This window comes from Tetrao urogallus, assembly GCF_951394365.1.
Source record: "Tetrao urogallus genome assembly, chromosome: 4".
Classification (NCBI taxonomy): Eukaryota; Metazoa; Chordata; class Aves; order Galliformes; family Phasianidae; genus Tetrao; species Tetrao urogallus.
The window spans coordinates 49,520,492-49,538,702 of NC_136817.1; the positions used below are offsets into that span (position 1 = coordinate 49,520,492).

At 36.7% G+C, this 18,211-nt stretch overlaps 1 protein-coding gene across 3 annotated transcripts in view; it reads right to left on the reverse strand.

The window, feature by feature from the left end:
• Window positions 1–7,767, reverse strand: part of KLHL5 (kelch like family member 5) — a gene marked incomplete at both ends in the record, with an annotated part of 32,948 nt that extends 25,181 nt beyond the window's left edge. Inside the window, 2 exons of one of the 3 annotated variants that reach the window (XM_079534623.1) lie at window positions 157–339; window positions 7,391–7,767. In XM_079534623.1, coding sequence (XP_079390749.1) covers window positions 157–339; window positions 7,391–7,767 — 560 coding nt within the window. Of the gene's footprint in view, window positions 1–156; window positions 343–7,390 lie in introns of all 3 variants that reach the window. The other 2 variants (XM_079534622.1, XM_079534624.1) reach the window with 2 other exon arrangements.
• Window positions 7,768–18,211: the final 10,444 nt, after the last annotated feature.

The window sequence follows — 18,211 nt, forward strand, 5'->3', positions numbered from 1 at the left end:
ATCACATATGACAGAAATTATGTTTTAGTTCCCAAATACACGTTACAAAGCTAAAGCATGTTTAAAGTATTCCAAATTGTTTAGAATGTTCTAAACAACACAAACTTTGAAGACACATTCATAAGTTAATATAAAGTTACTTCACTATAAGCTTACCTGTGAGCTGGAATCCTACGATCACCAGCAACTAACACCACATCACATAGCTGTTTGTGTCTAAGATAATTCTCCATCTTTTTAAAACTTTGTTCAGCATGATTGAGAGCCTGAAAAAATTCATCTGATGTACAGGGCTCCATAGTTTGACAAGATGATATGGTATGACTGCTGTTGGAGGTTCTGCTGAAGACAGTAACAGAAAACTTAGTTCACATAATATTAAATTACAACAATCTCTAAACAGATGACAAAATGAAAATCGCATATTCCCTTCCAATTTAATTTGTTTATTTTCATTCTTTCTTCCTCCAAACATTATTTAAGCTCTTGCATAAACAGAAACTATGATTCATTGTACTCTTCAACTAAGGGATACACAGACATCAGTCCAATAATCATATCTATAGCATTGTAGACATTGTGGAAAACAGGCATCCAACAAGACCCCACAAAGTGAAAAAGGGATGCAAGAATGCAATAAGGAATCACACTTTTTGCCATTCCAATACACACTTAGCTGAAGATGGCTACAACAAAACTTGGCATATAAGGAACTACAAAAGCTTTATGGATGCAAGGGAAAAATATAAATCAAGAAACACACCACTATACCACCATCATCTTACTTCATAAAGCCTTAAGTATTTGAAATGAGATCTAACAGATTAGAAGCCCGTATGGGGGAAAAGCAAGAATGGATGGAGAGAACAACTGTCCTTTAAATACACATAGCTGTTGTCGAGAAAACAGTAAGGTAAAAAGAATGCACAGACCTAGGATATAAAGGAGCTGGATCATAATTAAAGATACGGAGGGAAGCACACTTTTTCTTGATTACAATTCTCTCACTTTTCACTATGCAGTTAACTTAAAAGAATACTCTAGATCTACTGTAGTATTTGGAAACGTGTGGATTGACACGATCTCATCCTGCTCATCTAAATTTTCAGGAGAAAAATGTTCCTAAAGCTTTTTCCTGTGTGTCTGTGCCCACGCCTGGGCATGTACTCACATGGCTAAGTAGGCCAAGTATTCTGACACTTAAATTGAAACCCAAATCTAGCAATGGATCAGAAATGAGACACCTGCCCACCTACTTCCCTCTAAGGACTTAAATATCTTAAGTGTGCTCTCAAGTAGTGGCTAGGCATCTATTTAAGCTGTAACAAGTTCTTCTCATCTCTTGTGAGTCACTCGTTCTGCTCCACTGCTGGACCTCTGACACGCTGGAACAAGTGTTCTTTGTGGCCACGTGGGAAACAGAATCAAGGAACTCATATCTGAAAAACCGATGAGGGTTGGAAGAAACTACTCTGTGCCACATCAGTTCCCTTATCTGACTCACCATGTAACCATAAAAACCATTATGTTGTCAGAACTGGGTAGCATTCTCACAGGTGAAGGAGCATGTACACAGAGAAAGCAGCTTTTTTTTTGTTGAACTTCATTTTGAACCAGATTCCTCAGCTTACACCATTAACAGTTATCCAAAAGAAAACTAAATTTTGCATAGTATCGGGGATCTGATCTACATTACAACCTCACAAAGAGTTGTGCAGATACACCCAGAGAGGCAACGAACTAGGATGGAGAAGGAAAAATTTTCATCAGGCAACACTTGCCTGGAGGAAACCCTGACCAGAGCCACCACCAGTCCTCAGAACACACACATGCACTCTGTGCAACACTCACCAGCAGTCACCACATTCATTCAGCATGGAAAAGAAACTGGCAGTAGAGCCTGTTTTCCACAGACCCAAAACAAAGCAATTAGGACACGACAAAGTTCAGTCACACTCAGTTCAGTCTCCCTACTTGAACAAATTCAACAACATAACCATTCCTCTCTTGTAGCCAGTACCTTAAAAACCATTTTCCTCAGGGAAATAAAAAGGAAAGGGAAAGAAACATTAAGCTTCAGTGATCCATAAAGAGAACATGAAAGAGATAGCTGAAGTGCTTACGCAAAAGGGAAGCTATAGCTTCAAGGTCTATTTATGCCTATTACACAGTGACTGACTATGAAAAATTTAAATCCTTCCTAACCCTTTCCTCAAACACTCTTACAAATTTGTTTCCCTATTCAGTTCAGCCTCAGCAACGACAGAATGGGAGAATGCACAAGCAAGGCAAGAACAGAGGAAAGGAAGAACCTGCTTTCCTCATCCCAGGAGCAGTACCAAAATCACTCAGGATTCTTGGCGGATGTGGTTTCCTCCCAGCAAGGAAACTCCATATTGAATGCTGATTTGTGATCTGCATAATCGGGGCAAGCATCCAGCCATGTGATCCTGCACCTCCGAGCATCACAGGTAGTTCTGCTCCCTTTGAATATGATTCATTCAGATCTATTTCTAAGTATAGCCCAAACTTTCCTTCCTGAAGGCTAGAGGGTAAGTAGGTAAGGTAGGTAAGAAGGCTAGTAAGTGTGCACACCTCACACTTACTAACAGGATAATTATAGGAAAGACTGAGGCTGCCAGCACATAAAATAGCTACACACACCAAAAAACCCTTTCTATGTATTCCTTTAAGATAGCATTTTTACCAAATTCAGTAGAAATATTTTTGTTATGAGTATCTTAGAATGTTAGTCTGTAAGGTTTTCTTTTGGCAGCCTTCAATTATACTTTTTTGGTCTCTTTTCTTTGTGTCAAGAAGATCCTATCTAGCACTGGCCAATTAATAATTTTATTAATTATTTAATTCTAATTATCATAAAAATGTAAGTTACTCTAAAGGCAACCTCTTTCCTAAGAGCTACACATTTAATTATCCTAGTAACAGACATAAAAATTGATGTACCAAAGATGCGAGCTTTCTTTGACTTCTCTGTTTAATATTTATGTATGGATATATCTTAGAATCAAAACTATGCAGAAGCTACGCTAGAAAAACATTCTTTTTAAAAGGATTTTATTTATTGCAGTAGGATATTTGGAATGAGGTGCTTTGCCCATTAAAACAGCTCATTACAGAGCAGTGAAGCAATTAACTTTGTTGGTTTCAAAAGTAACAACATAGATTGTGACAACCAAAGAGCTAAATTCGCATCTCCCCTTCTGCTATTGTTTGAGGTTTCATGCTCATAGCTTAAACAAAGCCACAACAGAGTTTTCAATGCAAAAGCAAAATAAAACAAAAATTAGAACACATACCAGCCTTCTTTCCTCCCATATTTAGTAAATCTTTCTAGGAGAGCTGTGTTGTTTTGGTTGTTTTTTTTTTTTTTTTTTTTTTTTTTTTTTTTTTTTTTTTTTTTTTTTTTTTTATGGGGGAGAAGCAATCTGCTTCTAGTACAAGGATTTGCATCTATCTTTTAATTAGTTTTAAGTATCAAAATTCATTTCAAAGCAGGAATTACAATAGCTATGTCATAGCAATCACACACCTTTGTTATAACCTATAAAAATAATTAAGTAAGATACTTGACTGTAATAAAGTTTGCAAAAATCTTTTTTTTTCAAGCATGTTATTTCATGGTCTGTGTTCTGAATTATTTTTCAAAATATGTCTTTTAGGTTAGATCCTCCATATTTGTCATTTTGGAACAGAGATAAGAGAAAGAAATAAAAAAGGAATTTTAAAATCTTTTTCTGAAAAATGTGCAATATTACCTTTTAAACCATTACATTTAAGTAAACAGAAAACCAACAAGCCACTATGGATATCTCAAAGTGAACAGATAGTTAAAACAAAGTGAATATAATGAGATTTCAAAGAGAATAATAGGAAAAAATATTAATATTAGTCAATTCCTTAAGTCATTGGAAAATGCAGAGAGCATCTCTAAGACAAATTAGGATACATATTAAGACTTTTCTTTTGTAACTTCAAATAAAACTGAATTTTGTAACTTTGATACTGCTTTTAGATTGCTTTAAAATGATTTTAAAGTGACACTGCATATGGAGACCAGAACATAACCTACCAAAGTAATACTATGCCAGTTTCCACCATTTCAGATGTCGATATATATTTTCTTCTTCAAAGTTATTAAGACAAGAATCTCAGCTGCAACTGAGAACTCTAGCGTTGGAGAGGCTTGAGGCAGAACTTCTAATGTACTAACTCCAGCACTGTTTACGTAGAATCCAAACGCAGACTAGTCTGGGTGTATCTGCATCACCCTCTGCATCTAGACCTTGCTTAGAGATCGCAGGCATCTTACTGAACTGTTCAGTGTTAAACCTCAAATGACAATTTCTGACATAGTGCTTGTATTTAGTGCTCAAATGTGAATGTGTTTGTATCTGAACCTGTTTCCATGCTTATATATCTACAGTAACACAATTCCAACATTTTAATGCATGCCATGGTGAAATGAACCACATGACACATTGCATAGTAGGTGCACTTGAGGTATTATCAGTGTTATCTGCGGTGCCTCCAAGGCCTGAGGACTGCTTTCAAGGCACCCACAAAAACTAAGGAAAAACAGAGCTACTGTTCATAGGCTTTAATTTGCAATACAAGGATCTGTACACCCACTGGAAAACTTCAAGAAGTTACAAATCTGAAAGAATGATCAACACCTCAGGAAAGTTAAACACCTACAACAGAGGAAATATGGGACGTGAAAAACAGTGAAGTAAAAGAATGCATACCTGACTCATTAAACTAGCATTCGAGACAATGATGATCTCAACACAAGAGAGTGATATATAGCCAACCAGCTTCGATCCCTTGAACTGGATGTTTCCATCTCAAACAGCTGTGGCAGCCTTTGTCAGAAATTCAGAACCAAACGTGGGATTTGCTTATCCCTTATGCCACCAACCTCTGTAACTTGTAAGAAAAGAATCCTACACTGTCTTCTCGAAATAAATCCCATGATGATCCAAAGCTCTTAGAATGACCGAGACCTGATCAAAATGCTTTTCAACCTGTGCCATATGACATGGCAAAGAAGAAAAATACACAAACCAGCGACTTCAGTTCTGTCACTTCATACTTTTAGGGCTTGCGCAAGAAGTTGGAGAGGACTAAAGAAGCAAGCTAACTCCCAAAGCTTCTTCACAAAGTTGTTTGTTTTTTAAAAAGGATTTTTTCATACACACAATTTGTTTCTAATAGAGAAAACAGGATTTTCACATGGGAAAAAGCCCTCTGAAAACTACAAAAATGAGGTCAGTAGATAAGAAGTTGTATTTCTGATAACAAAAAGACAACCACTTTCTCAAGTTCTTAATGTTAGAAAGATAATCCAGTCGTTGGGTGGACTTATGTAAGTTAAACATTCTTAGTAAAATACAAGGTACAGTTTAAGTACAATCTACTCTTAAAAACAAAACTATAGATAATGATATAAGCAAGTCCTTATATTACCATTAATCACCATTACCTTAAAGTATTACCATTACCTTATTAAATTGTATGCCAACAATGAACTGAAAAATTACCTTAAATATTTAAAGTGTGTAATTAAAACACCAGCAAGAATTGCAAAACAACAAAGGAACTACAGGCAACTCCAGATGCTATTGTGACTAAATGAATAATTAAAAGATACTTCAAATTTACTAAGTTCAAATCCTACATACATTAAAGTCTACTAGTCCATCTGCAAAGAAAAAATAAAATAGTAATATATTGATCTCTCCCACTCCCTCAACGTGTATCTGCAGCTCATCAGCTCTACAAAGTAACAAATTAGTTTTGTCATGTGTAAATTCTCCTCCTATCATGAAAAACAAATCTGCAATAATCTCAAGCTAGATATTAATCTATTTGAACAGCATGTTTTTTTCTATATTGACTACCTTGCTACGGTGAGAATATCTTATTTGGGGTAATGCTGTACCAAAAATTTACATCACAGACATGTGATACAGTGATGCGACATCTATATTATATATATTACCTAGCGATGTTGCTATTAAAAAAAAATCATACCTGAATATCACTTAAAATAAGAACTCTTCAGAGGTGTGTTATTTATAGCTACCCGGTTGTTGCAGCACGATAAGACTGCGTGTTACAAAGAATCAGTATGCAGAACTTCCTTTCACGATAGCAGTACTTTTGTAGGTCAGTGACAAAAACAAATACACTCCTAAGCATTTTTACTTCCCCCTCCTTTCCACCGGTCTTTAAAGGTTATATAAACCACAAACAGTTGGCATTTATATTCTAGACTGTTTTACCCTTGCACTAAATGAATTCTTCTCCTGGAGAATGCAAAACAGTAAAACTGCTCTAACTACAATGATCTGCCCCTAATATGCTTTATGAAGCAGCGTACCCTTTTAAACCAACATACTTTCAAAAAGCCTTATGATTGCAAATTATCCGAAAAATCCAGCAAGTAAATACGCTAAATTTCCCATGAAATGGCAAGCTAACCATTATTGTGCTACAGACAGCACAAAAGAGAAAAAATACTTTCAGTGAAGAATCCACTAACAGATAAAAGAAATAATGTTTAACAAGAAAGATATTAACTTGTCTAGTTTTCTACCAACTGTAAAACACCTTTCACTTAAGAACAATTTTTTTACAGTTTCATCTTCAGATGAACTACATACATGAGAAAAGAACACTGAAATATTTTTATAGATACAGAAAACTGTTTTTTTTTTTCCTCTTTTAAACTGGGTACAGTTTAAGACACTCCCACAGACAACTGCAATCATTTTAAAGCAGCCATTTGGTATTCGCTTACAGCATAACCTGACTAACATACAATAGACTATTTTTTCTTCAAGTTGTATATGCACAAGCAAAAAGGATGTTTCTGTCTTACAGTCTATTTTTATTTATTTTTTTTTTTTTAAAGTGCCATCTCCCTTATCCATAGAAATACATGGAAACAACAGATAAGAGTCAAAAGAAGCTTAAATGTCCCCAGATCCCTCCAAACTGGCAGTAGACTGATTCTCACCATACTCAGACAATTAGCATCACTTCAAAATAATTTTAAAAGCATCCGGTTACATTATCTTATGGTGGTCACTACCTTGTTCATGTCAGCATTTTGGATATAACACTGAAAACACAAATGCATGACTTGGTCAAGCTTTATTTACTAACACTGAGTAAATAGCATTGCCTTTTAAAAAGGTCATAGCAAATACACCACAGCCTGGTTATAAAACATTTTCTGTTGCTGATACACAGTGACTGCTAGGTTTCTGAAGCATTTCAATCTAGGATAAAGGCTAGCTTTTACATGCATGCTATCTGTATACATGAAACAAAAACACATTTCCCACAACAGTAAAGTAACAACCTGCACGAACTGCTGTCCGATTCATTTTCTTCTTCGCTTGCTCTATCATCTGTCTCTTGTCTGCCAAGCCAACGTGCACCTCCACAATCTTCTGCAGAGAATTCAAATGCGGGGATTTCTGAGGTGGATGCCATTGGCCAAGGAGGCAAGTTCTGGAAATCCTGTTGGCTGGACCTCCTGTAACCAACTGCTGTTAAAGCCAGGTCACTTGAATCTAAAAACTTTGTGCCACCAGTCGTTACATTTTGCCCTCTGCTCCAGAAGTCTCCCTGGTGGCTCTCGACTGCAGAATTAGGGGCTGACGCCTGATGACCAAACCACCTCCATCTGATTTTTAAAATCTGCTTCACGTCAAAGTCTTTACGAGAACCAGACATCCTCAGTGAAAGCCAGCGATCGTCTAGGCAACAGGGTAAGAAGCAGCACGCATAAAAGAAGATTTGTGCACCCAACCAAGACAAGAGGAACACATGCTCTGCCCGGCTGTGGCAGCAGCGGTTGTACAGGGGAAGGAGGGGGGAAAGGACCGCGTTCACACAAAAGCGCTTCTTTAACGGCACGTCATTTGAATATAAACAAAAGGCAACGAGAGATGAAAAATCCCGAGGTAAAGAGAGAAGGTAAAACAATCACCTCCATCAGGAAAAATGCCTGTCAGTCTGCCCTAAAAGCTCCAAGGCTGCGTCTGTTGCTCTCTGACCATTAGCTTTCAGAAGCACCAAACAGTATTCATTAAAGCCCTTTTGAGAGATGAATACCACCCCCTTTTCTTAAACCACAAACGACAGAGAAGTAATTCCTGTACCGCATCTCAGAATCTCTTCTCATTCCGTTAACTCTTGCTGCTGCAGAGGGGGAAACAAAAACTGCACAAAGCAAACAAAACTCTTGCTGCACTGCTGAAGAACAAATTTACAGAAAGGACTAAAACCCATCCAAACATAACCGATCATACTGAGGAAAAACTGAACTGTAAATAATATTTTTCCCTTTGCAGGACATGTGGTAACTTAAACTAAAAAATAAAACAACAAAAAGCAGTACGGGAAGAGCCTGCAAGGCTTGAGGAACTGGTACAGGGTAATAGAGCCTTTCATCCTGCTGTGCCTTGTTTCAAATCTAGGTCTGCAGTAAACAAAAATTTATAACATTCTACATCTGAAATGAGCTAATGGTTTCCATTCACTACATATCACGAAAAGCAAAAGCAACAAAGGCTAACAAGGCTAACCAGTCACTGCCCAGGACATCGGAGACACCCTCTGAACAACGGACAACAGGAGACCTTTGCTTCTCTCTCATCATATGGAATCAGCTGTTTTACATCAGCTTAAAGGTACTGTGACAGGGGAGAGAAATTCTTGTACTTCTGAGACAGAACCCCCAGTAGATGAGCAGTGTACACAATACTTTAAACCATCCCAAAATGTCTTTATTTGAAAGAGGAAGAAGTCAAGTCAAAGACAAAACATACAATGACCGATTAATATTTCCTCTGAAAATGGCCTGTTTCCTCAGTGACAGATGGAGCTAGTTAGATCTAAGCTGCTGAAACTAATTCCAATCACATGCAAATACTAACAACAATTTTAGAATAACAAAGAGACGCTGGATTTTATCAGTCCTTGATAAATAGACTTACATTTTCAGTCTTCACAGTTCATCTGGTCTGTTCGGCTCTCGATACAAATTCAATCAATTTATAGGAATTGTTTCTTTCCTTACCTACATTTGCCATGAAGAGTGGAGGTTAACTATCTCTCAGATGAACAAAGCGAACTACAAAGTATGCTTCTCTGACCTGACAATTGGGATACTTGCAGTGCTCTTTATAACAGGCTGTAAGCAGAGCACATATGAAAATTTTCAGAGTACATAATTTTATCACCCCAAAAGCCAACACTGATTTAATGTCAGCAGAATATTACACAATTTTCTTAGGAACTGCAATGCTAAAGAGGCCAGTTTTAAGCTGGAAAACTCACCTACCATTGCTCAGAACTTAGTTATTTATGAAACTGCTTCTCACAAAAGCCAAAGCACATTTCTATAGAAACAATATTCCAGCTATTTTCTACAAGAGATGCTGCATTTCAGAACTTGTACCTTGCTAACATCCTGGTCTACCAAAACTGATATACCACGTCAGTTGCACCATATCCAGAAAATAGTTGAGAGCAACCTGAGAGATGAGACAATCAAGTAGAAAAATATACAAGGCTGTTACCATCTTTGCTGGGGATCAGCATAAAGATTACATGGATGTTAAACTAAAAATAAATGAGGTCTAGTCCCTATCCAGCTTGTACAGCTATGTAAATTTCAGAAGCGTTAGCTGTACTGTTCAAACATCATCCGTTGATCCGCAACCACAAGCTACAGTACAATTCAAGAAATAATAAATGGCATCTTTTAATTTATCCTGTCTTTACATTTTGTGCTGCTGTTTACTGTTTCTCAAAGGTGGATAAACAAGAGAAGCTACCAGTGTATTTGGTAATGTTTGCTATAGTAGTAGTATTTTAATTATCCATTTAACTATAAAAAGTTTTAAATACTTTTCCTTCTACTGGTATGGTAAATGCATTATACATAAGGACTGACCTGAATTTTTTCTTGTTTAACAGACTCATCTGAAATTCAAACTGTTCCAGTAAAAGTAATCTAAGACAATGGCAGATTTGCCAACTCTGTCACTTTTTCAGCACTTTCTTATGACTTTCTGGGAAACACAGTCCAATTATTGCTTTTTTCCAGCTGCGAAGCTATGGCCTCAAACAGAGATTAGAAAAGAAACTGTTGTGGTTTTAAAAGAATGAACTGTTTTCTATTTTCTTTCATTTTTCTAGATGGTACGAACTTGCTTCTTTATATGCTCTCACCATAAAATACATTTATATATATTTCTTTCATATAAATTAGATACGAGCTGTTATAAAAAAAATGACAAAATGAAGCAAGCAGCACTTAATTCAGTTTAAACTGGTAAGGCTGCATGAAATAATTGATGTCCCCTTCTTGTTCTCCACAAGCTTCCTTCCTATAAGCAACACGATGGATTTTATAAGGTCCCCCTGTTGGGAATTACTGACCTTTGTGGAGATCTCAGGTGATGAACTGGAAGGACAGCCTCTTACTTGGACCACTCAAAGCTCATCTTTGATATCTCTTCTTCGGGTGGGCGCTGACAAATCCAAATGCCCACACCCATGACTACATTCTATTGTAAGTCTTTCTAATACACTAACACATTTCTTAGAAACCTGCTAACATGTAAACTGGGTGGCAGCATCTTAATTAAACACAGTATAAACACACTTTGTAAGGATTCTTTTTTTTTTTTTTTTTTTTTTTAATTTACTAAGGCAAAAGACTTCAAAGAAAATCCCAAACTGCTTACACACAAAGGTCTTTTCTGACCTTAGATGCAGATGAATAACCATATTCTATCTCAGGGCAAGTCATAATTTTTTGAATACAAGTAGATGGCCCTCTTTGTGAACATGATTCTGCAGGATTCTGTTGGCTTTACTGAGGTTGTGGAAAATTACTGGAAGACAGCTTTGAGAACTTGGATTTGACTGATACGATTGATATTCTTAAGAGTGGAGCAGCTGAACATTTAAATATACGACTTCTCTCATATGAGCAGCTCCACAGAGTAAGAAATTAATCCTTGCAGACAGTTAACAGGAGTTTTCCAGATTATACCTTGTGATTAAATGAACATTTGAATGCATATTGTATATTAAACTTGTAGTAAAAGACAACAAAATTAACTTTTCAATCAAAAACTTTTACAGACATTTCCAGATATTACACACGAACTGTTTGTTCATACAGATGTTAAAGGAAGATTACAATCCAACAAAAAGTTAAAATTTAAGTAATACCGTTACTCTTAAAATACTTTTTGTGCATAATTTCAGGGTAGATATGCTCCAAATATTGAGATATATCTAAGTACATTAGTGGGCTAAATAGAAAAATCATTATTTAACACATTAGTTCTATATGTTTTTATTCATTGTGACTTTTTATTCCACTGGAAAGTCAGTTAAATTTTCAAGAAAGCAAATGTTTCTCAGATACATTTTTGAGGAACGTTTAAAATTTGAATCTCAACATCACTTTTCATGGCAACATTTTTACTGCCACCCCTACATTTTGGCTTCAAAAAACTATTGCCATCCAACATCACTGCAGTTCAGACATAACATTTTCAAGGTACTTATTCTGTCAAATGAATTTAAAATTACCCATTTTCCAATTGAAGAGCTAGAGATTTAAAAGCTCAGCTAGTCCCTATATTAATTATATTTTTAAGTGCTAATTTAGAATGAAAATGTCAGAATAATTGAAGCCTTTGTTTTGTCTGCAAGAGCTGTTTCTCTCTCCTGAAAAAAAACCCACTTCTTTGCAAAAGCATTACATATCAAAAGATGTATCTGAGACGTAACTAGACTCATTAAGATATAATGAGGTAATATCTTACTGCCAATATTTATAGAGAGCCTAGATATTTATTCTGAAGCACCAGAACAGTTCACTGACCATAAGATGTTCATGAATTAATCAAATACATACTTAGAGTATAAAAAGGCATTCAAAATTTAACGCCCTTTGAAAAGAGATTTTAAGCTTTTAATTATTTCAGGACATTAAAATAATTGTCAAAAAAAATCTACTACAGACAAGCCCTGATGCTGCAATCCTGCTTGTATGATTATGCTGAAGTATTAAACGTTCACTATTTTTTCTTCCCAGTTCCTGTATTCTAGTCCAAAAGTTATAGAAACTGCTTAACGAAGACTTCAGAAGGATAGCTGTGCTCATGCTCTGTGATTTTATAAAACAGTGATCACTTCCAATACCCACTTTTTTTGTAAGTACAAACACTTCTGATTCATGTTTATGTAAGAAGTCAACAGTGTAATTCACCCACGAAAAAAAAAAAAAAAAAAGAAAAAAAACAACACAAACCACTACAGAGTGCATTGCCAAAGCAGAAATGAGCTGCTGCCAAATTCTGGGCACTGCATTGCAACTTCTTGCTACTTAGCACTGCACACCCCTCTTGAGAGGTGCAAGCCATTTGCTCAGAATGCTGTCTTCAGAGCACACAGTTTACTCTTGCTTTACAGAGTAAGAGCTTATTTTAGAGTTTATTTTACTCAAAATAAGAAGAAAAAAATTCACAGATTTCCATCATTTCCACAGTATGGAAGATCACACTACCAGATCCTAGATTTTTTTTGGCTTGAACAACATAGTGGCTGACACAGAACAGTTGTGACCAAGACATTTACATTCTTTAACACTGGAACATTTCACATCTGTTTCCCCCTATCCAGGTGATACTCAGGCATCATCAGGAACAGCACCATTTACAAGCTAACACAGAACCATCTCTGACGAAAAACTGCAGTAAGCTTATTCACTCTCAAAAAATTGGTGCTCCATGTATGGTGTGTTTTTCCAGGTAAAATTCAGTTACAATATGAAATAGACAATACTATGACATCAATCCCCAAGCTGACAAAAACAGTCTTCTGTACCAAAAGGCTCAAATAGTCTCACATACATTAAGACAAGCAGAAGATTCTTACTTCATACACTCCGGGAATATTAGTATGGCTGACTCTAATGAAAATAAAGTAAAATTAACCCAGAGATAGTAAAAACAAATCATCTCCCCTAGACATGTCACTGCTATGGATGAGTTATGGCACAAACACTGATCAGTAGACACATTGCAGAAACACAGACTACCCCACGTTGGAAGGGACCAGAGATCACTGAGTCCAACTTCTAACTCCGCAAAAGACCACTCAAAATTCAAACTACGTCTGAGAGTTTTAATCCAAATGTTTCTTGAACTCCAGGACCTCAGTATTGTCACCACTACCCTGGGTAGCCTGTTCCATGCCCACTACCCTCTGGTGAAGAACCTCTCCCCAACACCCAACCTGACCTTCCCCTGACACGACTCCATGCCATTCCCTTGGATTCTGTCACTGTCAGCAGATAACAGAAATGAGCGGTGTCCCTTTGCTTCCCCCATGAGGAGCTATAGGCCACCATGAGGTCTTCCCTCAGCCTTCAATCCTCTGGGCTGAATCAAAGGACCTCAGTCATTTCTCATACACACTGCCCTCTAGATCCTTTACCATCTTTGCTGCTCTCCTCTGAATGCTCATAGCCTTATGTCCTTCTTATACTGTGGCACCCAAAACTGCACACAGTGCTCAAGGCATACAAGCAAGCTTCTATACAGCTGATACAGTCTTCTCAGGGATCTGCTGGAAAAAGTCCCACAGGATAAGGGCCCTGGAGATAAGAGGGGGCCCTCTGACTTTACAGGACTAGTTGCTGTGGCAATGGGAGACTTGCACTATTAACAGCTTGCATTTAGTATTATATAATCAAATAAGCACCCCAACTCAATTTCTGCACTTCCATAGGTTAAGAGCCTTTATACCATAAGAGCCTTAAAAGTAACAGCTGGATAGAAATAAACCTCCCTGGTGAGCTCAAGATTGGCTAGATAGAAAACATTTATATCTACTGCCTGACTTGGTTATCCTTACGAGTGCAGACTGCCAACTGAGGCAACTGGATGTACAGGAAGAAAAAAAGCCAAGCCACGAGTTCTGCAAAACTTCCTGGAAATGTTGTTCCACAAACAATACGAATCTAAGGCACAGAAGGGAAAACATCTTTAATTCTGTAATTGAATGCTAATTAATTTCAGATTAAATCTTGTATCAAATCACCACATATTCCATATTATATGTTTATAATCAGTATCCAAGATAAAATCACATCAAGATATAAGTGAAGAACAGCAGCGGAATTTAACATCAATAGAAGTAATTATTTTATTCCGATCTGAAAAAATCCTACTTTATTTTTTTGTAATCAGAAAGTAAAACTTACAATACAAATAGATACAGTAAGCAAAGAGAAAACATACACTGAGTAGTATCTTTCAAATATAACTTTATTTGAATCAGTGTCAGTACGTAAACCACCGCCAGTAAATAAATAGAGCTGTAGAACTAGCCAAGACTCATTTCTTGCACTTTAAGTTTTCTGTCTGCAGTTTTGTGCAAAAATAATCTCAGGCTCTCCACTTATACTTATTTTACCTGCTCTTCTAATATTAACTCCAGCTCCTCTGGATGCTTCATCTCACAGTCTGCTTACACACAGCCACACTTCCCTCCCCACCTTGTGGCAGACAGGTAGTACAAGAAAATCCTTGGCCGTATTCAGGCCCAGAAGCAGACAGGCTCACCATCTGGCAAGTCAAGCAGTATTTCTTATTGGACTTCCATACATACCCATATATTTTCATACCTTCTAGAAATTCAAGCATACAAAAAGATACATTCTGTCAGAGTTTGACTGAAACTAACAGACAGGCCCAAGAACTATCTGGGGGCTGATAAACCAAAAGGCACAAATCCAGCTTGTCTGGGCGTACTACAGACTCACAAGCTTCTTACCTGCTGCTTCTGGGCATGCACAACTGCCTCACCTTGATTGGCTACATATCACCTGAGTGTGGATTTATAAACAAAGTGGAACAAAAAATCATCATGGTATCTGACAGATTGCTCAAACATAGTGTTCAAACACAAACCTACCTTTCCACAATTGTATGAAATTAAAATGACCTTGACAAGGAAAGCAACAATGGTAGCATTAAGCCTTTAAATCATTAAAGCACTCACTGAATTAACTGTTCAGCTATCCCACAGGCGCACAGACCCATCATCTTAGCTGCCTCACCCCTGATTTCATAGGGCTCCTAAAACATTTGCTGTTCTGCACAGAGAGAATACTATGCAACAGCAACATAAATTAAGTGCCAGGAGGAACACAGGATACTAAACAAACAATGGGAGTACGAGAACTGTTGGCATTCCTAGCAGTACGGGGTCCAGTCAAGCTAGCATGCTTAAAGAAGAGAAAACTCAAACTCAGTTGGCTAAGCTGTAAGATGGAAAAAGTACAATTAACAAAAACCTTTCTTTATTGGCTTATCAGATGTTGTTGTTTCTTCTCCTCCATCAAATCTAACTAAAGGAAAATAAGAAACTAACATATTGTACAACTACATATAGTGCTCATTAGCTTCAGATGGTTTGCAATCATCTGCTAAGCTATCTTCACCATTAGCTGAAAGTACTAGAAGTACTTACCTAGCTTAGAATGTTTATAAAGCACCCATATTTATCAAGCTTGTGAATTTTCAGACAGTAATGCCTGAAAACCTAAAGAAATTATCTCTTTATCTGTTTTAAGAGTAATTGTTCTCCAGTCCGTTTCTTACGCAGAAGTGCAATTTTAATTTCTATTCGGTAATGAAAAAATCTGCCAAGAAAAGTTGTTACTTATCACTTCATCTGCCCACATTTATTATAAATGCACAGATTAATTTTAGTTAATTACTTTTGTGTGCTTTACTTCCATGCTTAAAATGCTGCAGTTCCCGGTGAAAAGCTTGCCAAGTTATGATAACATCATTAGATCCTCTACTTTAGTAATGTTTTAATTAGACAGTCTGAATGCACAAGCTTGTGATTACATTAACATCCAAAATACTGTTTCTCTCACTAAATGTAAAAAGATCTTTTGGCAAAGACAAAGTGATCATTTAAAATTCAAACGCAGCTTTTAGGCCATCAGAATATATTTTATAACATCTACCAACAATGCATCTTACACTGCATATGATGAATAATCAATGCAGAATACTTTATCTGGAATGGCAACCAGCAAGCTAATAGCTTATTTACACAAACAACGTTCTCTACTCATAACAAGTATGGATTGCTTGCATGCAAGTTCCATCACCAAAGACACCAAGAAAAGTTTTACTTTCCCATCAGCTTCTGCCATTTCTCCTCACTCCATAGGTGCTACACATCAGCACATCCTTAATTTGGTAATTCAGACATGCTGCTCTCTGCATTCTTTACAGCAAAGGATAGTAAACCTCTCTGGACATGATTCTTGTCTTTCTGTACATCATGAATACACACACATTACCTAGCAGGTACTGTGAATATTTAATTTATTCTAGAGGAGCATTTTAAGGTGACGCTGGCAGGTGCTGTTGACTCAGAAAATGAGCCTACAGTAAGCATAAGGATGGTGTGCGCTTTTATTTACAGAATGATGAATGACACCACTTCTCCCCAGACCAACTCAAATCTATACTAGACAGATTACTTTATCATCTTCATCTTGCCTTCACAGCCCATATCATACCAAAATATTATCAGTATTCACCTTTTACAGCTACAAAAAATGGGAGCCAACAGTGAGGTGGCAGAAGAATCAGAAGGAATATCAGAAAACAAACATGAGAAATTTAAAAAAAAAAATCTAAGAAAGATTAGAGATTACGTGTCTCTCTCCCTTATAATTATTTTTATTTTGTTCTAATTAAGATTGCATGACAGTGTAGCATGATTTGAAATCAGTTTTTGAGAGGAAGCTGATATGAAGATGCAGAAGGCATTCTGACCACAGCACAGGAGAAAAGAATTCCTCCCTTTCTTTTTCTTTTGTTCTCTCTTTTATGAGTAATATCTACACAGTAAGTTGGATTTAAGAATTCCAAGGAAAGAAAGAGTCCTTAGAAAGTGAAACAGCCAACAGTTTGATAGGCTGCAAGACGTGCATATTTGATGATAATATTGAAAAGGTTATGTGCAAATAGCTCCTGCAGCCAAAAATGCAGCTGTCAATAAACACTGAGCATAGTCACTAAACCACAAATGAATTAAAACACAATGCTCTTCTATTTATTCTGAAAACACCGTGAAACATACAGAAGCATGAATAGGAAGTCCATTTTGCTCCATCTAACTCCAACTTAAGTTTAAAAATCAAAACTTCTCACAGTTGCAAAGTTGAACTATTTTTGTTTCATGTTTAGTCACATTCTTTTAATTTTCTTTAGTAATTGCTATTAATGTGATCTTTCAGAAGAAATACATACCTCAGATATTAGTTAGCAAAATGTGTGCTCCAGAACTTTTCTTCTCAAAGGTTTAAACTCAAATTAGAACTGATATTCAAAAGGAGAAATTGTTTTTTAAAACAAACATCTTCCAGAACACTGTAATCATAGAACAAAGAAAGATGAAACACATAATCATGGTTCTGGCCTCCTAATGCCCAGTGTTTCAGAGAGCTAATTAATTTTTCATTTTATGTTCTCCTTTCCAATGCTGTTTGTGTAATGCTTTGCCAAGCTGAGAACTGCTTTACTGATTAAGACAGAAAGCCTACAGAGCTGAAGTCTTCAATTGCAAGCCATAGGAAACATTTAAAGAAAGACTACTAGAAATGGGACTTAAAATGAGAAATTATCCACAGCACTCTGCTAGTTACTAATGTTTAATACAAAAAGAATGAAAACCTATCCTCTCCTTTGTTTCCCTGCATAAAATTGAAGATGTGTAAGAATGAGAAACAGCTGACATTTTCAAGATACTTTTCAAAGGCTCCAAAAGCTGTAGTCATGCAAAACACTTGGACAAATTACAGCTTTTCTGAAACTGTAAGGGGATGACAGAACTCTGAAGCAGGCTGCCCAAGAGAGAAGCGAGGTCTGCTTCTCTGGAGAAATTCAAAACCTATTTGAACCTACTCTAGAGAACCTGCTTTAAGATGGGGGTTGGGGAAACCTGATCTTCAGAGGTCACTTCCAACCCTTACAATTCTGTATCATTGTGTTTCTGTGACAATTTCAAAGTTAAAAAGGTATGCACCCCTTAAATAGGAAATCACTTAGAATAC